Raw genomic sequence first — 4,884 nt, 5'->3', positions numbered from 1 at the left:
AGTGAGTGTTCAGGAGCACGATCCCCGGGTCAGATATATCAAAGCATAGTTTTATTTACCATGTAAAATTTTTGAGTTTTCTTGGTCAGCCTGTCTAATGCAGTCAGAAGAAAAAGAAAACAAATGAAGAACTATAGCCAAATTCCATTCGGTCTTCTGAGTTTTAGCGCCAAAATTTCGAAGGGCACTTTGCAAATCTAGTCCGTATTTCCCAATACGGCAAATACGGCTGAATCCGTCCCTGAATGTGTATATTCTGTACAGTTAATTTGAATTACAGAATATATATTAATTTTAAGGCAGACAATAAAGGTTCATGAAATAACAATTTAACGTGCGCAAGAAACCAAAGCAGCAGAACACTAATGGAGTGATGATGACCACCGGAACTTGACGATGCCGACAGTGATGGGTATCGGCTATGGTAAATGTTTGCTATGGCGCTTCTGTGAAAGGAGAGGTGTCAGCATGGGCGCGGCATATCGCGTGTCAATCACCTAGCTGTCTGTTATACAGGCGGGTGCTTAGAAGACTAAGGGTATTGAGCAGATATAACAACCTGCTACAATACAATTTTCTTTTATTTCTGCTACAACATTGGCATAATAATATGCCCAACATGCGTGTGGTAAATAGAGCTTATTAGTGAGTGTGTGTTAGTTCCTATAGTTCAATTATTTTCTGCTATTACATAGAAAGCATTTTGTTCCTTATATTAACATATTGTGAATGCCTTGGGTAATGACATAAACTGTTTATGGCTAGAATAACTATTCTTTTGTGCTCTTGAAAGTTGAATTTGCTTCAGCCACTAGAGTTACTCAAATAGCTCAGGTTCTAGTTATTTTTGGTGTTCTTTATAGTAACCTGTTACTGTTAGTTGAGTATCCCTGCTTCACATCTAGCGCAATGGAATCGAATGATGTCAAGACAAAAAATGGTGTAATTCACAGGAGGATGGCTGGGATCGATGGCAATGCAGACATGGGCAGGGCGAACCCGTAATGTCAGTATGATAGCTCACAAATTGCTGTAAGAGATCATCTATTAAGTTCTTGCTGACGTATATAATGAGCAACTATTTAATGTCAATTTCTATATAGGTAATGCATCAATATAAAATCATAATTAATGCCATGTCAGGCTGGAAACCGAGCAACAACCCATTGACAGCACTGGAGGCGAAAGAAGAGTTCACATCAAAGACAGCTTCCATGGTCTTAAGGAGATCTGATTTTTCCAGGCCATTCAGCCCGGTGAGTAAGCTAGAGTAAAAAATTGTAATCCCATGGCCTCCTTTAAACACATTTCAAGTCACAACATTGACCCTTTTGGCGTCGAGAATATTCTGCATTTCCTTAGCATAAAATACTGACCTCCATGACTATATAATATAAATATACTCAAAACGAACTCTGCAGATCGTCTGTCGATAGTGCCTGTGCCTAAAGTATAGCCAAGTAGAACCAACATTATTTCATGTCAAGATAGACAGGTAACTTTATCTACTAGGTGGGCCTTCCATTGTCTGGGTTTCTTTTCGTGCCGCCAACTAAGTCCGCGAATATCAACTACAAAGTAAGTAGGTTGGACCAGTAGGTGTAGCATGTTCACTGCAGTTTAGTTACATGCATCAATGAATAGTTACCTTAGATCACTACTTTCTTTCATGTTCTTTTACGTTGCAAACCACTCAAGTTACTCAGCATGTGTCCAAATTGTCACAGGGTTATGTTCACATACTGGTTCATTCATCCCAGCCTCCTACTAAAGTTGCACTGTTACGTCTGGACAGCCAGTCTGCTTTTTTGTGAGATTTATTGAAAGGCTTGGACGTCCCAACATCCTAACTTTTTAAATCAATTAAAGGCTGCGCACAATGCGCAATCCCAACACGCTAAGTCTCCAGTACATAGGACTGAGGGGGCGGGCACAAGTACTTCGTGTCATGCATAATCACACACCTTATGACAAAATAAACTCTAGTTGCTCCCATTTCACTGCGCGTTTAGCTTTAAAACCCACAAGAAAGGAGTGCAGAAAACTGGCATTCTGGCGCAAACGCCGACTGGTTCCAAACAAAATAGCCTCGATAGTGGTGACGTGACGTCACATGTTTTGTCATCGTCTTGCTCGCCGCCGCTCGTGCCCGTACCGCTGTACCGCGGCACCGCTGCACAGTTGCTTGGAGATTGGGGAAACTGTCAACATTTTACAACATCGGAGAATTTCAACAACATTGGAGGTATTTTCAAAATACCTTTTATAAGACAACGCGCAGTGAAATGGGAGGAACTAGAGTTTATTTTGCCATAAGGTAGTATGATTATGCATAACACGAAGTATTTGCTAGTCTAGTACTGGAGAAATTAGCGTTTGGATGCGCATTGTGAGCCTTTAAACGGCCCCAGGCACCCACTGAGTAACAGCCATGCCGAGTATTAGTTGTAGTCAGACTGGTAGTTCTGAAGGCATTCTGTGAGCCAGTAACACACACACACCTCCCCTATAGTATTTATGCTGTTATGTATCAATAGTAGCATGAAATTTATGCTACCATTGAGAAGCAAAACCACAAATTTGATTAGTAATTAGGTGTTTATTTAATTGTTGAACAGGCATCACGAGCTGTCATCCTCAACAAAGCTACAGAATACATTGAGACCATGCGTAGCAGAAACAGCGGTCACCAGAAAGACATAGACACACTCAAGTCACAAAATCAATTGCTAGAGTCGCAAGGTATCAAACATCTACTCCTATTTTTCATAGTTTCATAAAGTGGAATTTGGTGCTGGTACTATAATACTCAGGAGCCTGGCTTCATTTTTAGCTCATCTGACATAGTCAGATGCAGCTTGTAGAATCGCATGAGCGTGCGTCCGTCCGTCCGTCCGTCAACAGTTGGGCACAAATCTAAACGGCTCGACGTACGGATTCGAAAGTCGGGACGTGGGGGGGTAATCCGAAAACGAGTTGGGATGTTGAAGCTGGGGGTCAAAGGTCAAAGGTCAAGAGGTGTAAATGAAGCGGGAACATTCCCTCCTTAACTTAAGGTATAGGGAGGAAATGCAGAATTGCGGCACAAATCTAAACGGCTCGATCTAGGCTCGTGATAGTCGGTGTATAGCATCATGGTAGGAAAAGCCATCACTGTGCTGAAATTGGAGGTCACAGGTCAAAGGTCAATGGGGCACAGGGCAGATTTTAGACATTTTCTGAGGACATGGTGTGACGGATCATTACACACACGCGCACACGCAAACACACATGCGCACACGCACACGCGCGCACACACACAAGCGCACATGCACACGCACACGCGCGCACACGCACACACGCGCACACACACACACGCGCACATGCACACGAGCGCACGCGCACACACACACACAAGCGCGCGTGCACACGCACACACTGGCACACGGCACGCGCCGCGATTAGTCACCGAACACAAATCTGTTTAACAACAACAATACGCAGAAAAGATCTCGTTTGCAATCAATTAGCATATCCAGGAACTGGCTACAAGTCAGTTGTTCAACCAGTATTTCACACGACGCCGGCTGGCGTGGTACCCAGGTGTGAAGTGCACCTGACGCGGGTTGATACCGCGCGTACGTATATTTCTGGTAATTAATTAAACTATTCGTGCTTCAATAAACTCAAAATTCACAGAAATCATAGCTATTAAGACATGTGTTTATATGTATCTAGAATTTTAGAAATGTAACTCAAATCGTTCGCGAGCTATTAGAGTTAGTACACGAGTTAGCCGGCGAACCGAGCTGACCGATCTCTAGATCGGTGAGCTCGGTTCACGAACCGAGTTGGCAGGTGAACCGAGTTGGCACGTGAGCCTCACAAGTACACCGCGCGCACGCCCTGTGCACAAACAACATGAATAAGAGAGGCTCTCAAATGGCACTAGCTTCAATTTCAAATAGGGACATAGTTAGCCCTAGGTCAGTAGTTGCATACGTCGATCATATCATTAATGACATTATTAATATTATCAGTACCATGTGCAATTACCTTACCGGCTTACGTAACCGTAATAGCTGCTTTATGTCTTCCCACTACGGCACTAGTTCAAGTAAGTAGTTGTGTGTCAGTGTGGGATGACTAGACGAGACCCGCGAAAACAGTACATATCATGAAACGCAACGACTCACACTTCGTTCATGCATAGCCATAGTTCATGCAGAGCATATAAATCAAACAGTTGATTGACATCTCTGATTTAATTATTATCAGCTCTGGTTTATCATCAATCATCATGCTTAGATGATCCATGAAACGGAAACAACATACAGAATATCAACACATGAGCAGAACTGTGCCTAGAATTTATAGATGGGCCCAGCGTCCTCATATATTTATCAGATAGCCCAACGTTTCTAAGTACGTAGTGACAATCTATATTTAATCTACTGTGCTGCTACCTACAATTGTGCGATGTCACATCATCAACAATACGTGCATTGATTGTGAAATTCACGTTTCTGATTCTTGGTAACTGTAATTCACTAATTGTGTAAACTGTAAGGACCATAATTATAATTTAGTGTGACTACGTTTGTATAGCTACCGACAACAACGATAAATCAACGGGTTCTTTAAAAACGTTCGCTTATGCAAGTTTTACGGTACCTGAGCCTGACACTGTCACTGACGCTCATAGTCCTAGTCATAGGGTCTATGTCCCCCAGGGTACTGCCGGAACGTACCCTGGGTACGGTCCGGTATACCGGAACGTACCCTGGTAACTATCTGATTTGGTTAGGGTTAGGGTTAGGGATAGGGGGTGCAAATCCACTTTAGGCACCTTAGGTATCACGAAGTGATGCACAGATTTCTGTGTATCATCAACTGATGCACAGA

The 4,884-nt window shown here is 42.9% G+C and overlaps 2 protein-coding genes across 3 annotated transcripts in view; both read left to right on the top strand.

Annotated features, from left to right (window-relative positions):
• The first annotated feature begins 1,226 nt into the window (after nt 1–1,226).
• The window catches only part of LOC106810520 (protein max-like), a 14,082-nt gene continuing 10,424 nt past the window's right edge, over nt 1,227–4,884 (top strand). The window contains exons 1-2 of the mRNA XM_014813899.1: nt 1,227–1,252; nt 2,610–2,742. Coding sequence (XP_014669385.1) covers nt 2,667–2,742 — 76 coding nt within the window. The 5' untranslated portion in view covers nt 1,227–1,252; nt 2,610–2,666. The remainder of the gene's footprint in view (nt 1,253–2,609; nt 2,743–4,884) is intronic.
• LOC106810521 (protein max-like) overlaps nt 4,433–4,884 on the top strand; it is a 14,043-nt gene continuing 13,591 nt past the window's right edge. The window contains exon 1 of one of the 2 annotated variants that reach the window (XM_014813900.1): nt 4,433–4,515. The gene's annotated coding sequence lies outside the window, so the exon portion shown is untranslated. Of the gene's footprint in view, nt 4,545–4,884 lie in introns of both variants that reach the window. The other variant, XM_014813901.1, reaches the window with a different exon arrangement.

This window comes from Priapulus caudatus, unplaced genomic scaffold, assembly GCF_000485595.1.
Source record: "Priapulus caudatus unplaced genomic scaffold, Priapulus_caudatus-5.0.1 Scaffold448, whole genome shotgun sequence".
NCBI lineage: Eukaryota > Metazoa > Priapulida > Priapulimorpha > Priapulimorphida > Priapulidae > Priapulus > Priapulus caudatus.
Note: the sequence above shows the minus strand (reverse complement) of the source record. Positions and strands in the feature narration are given on the sequence as shown.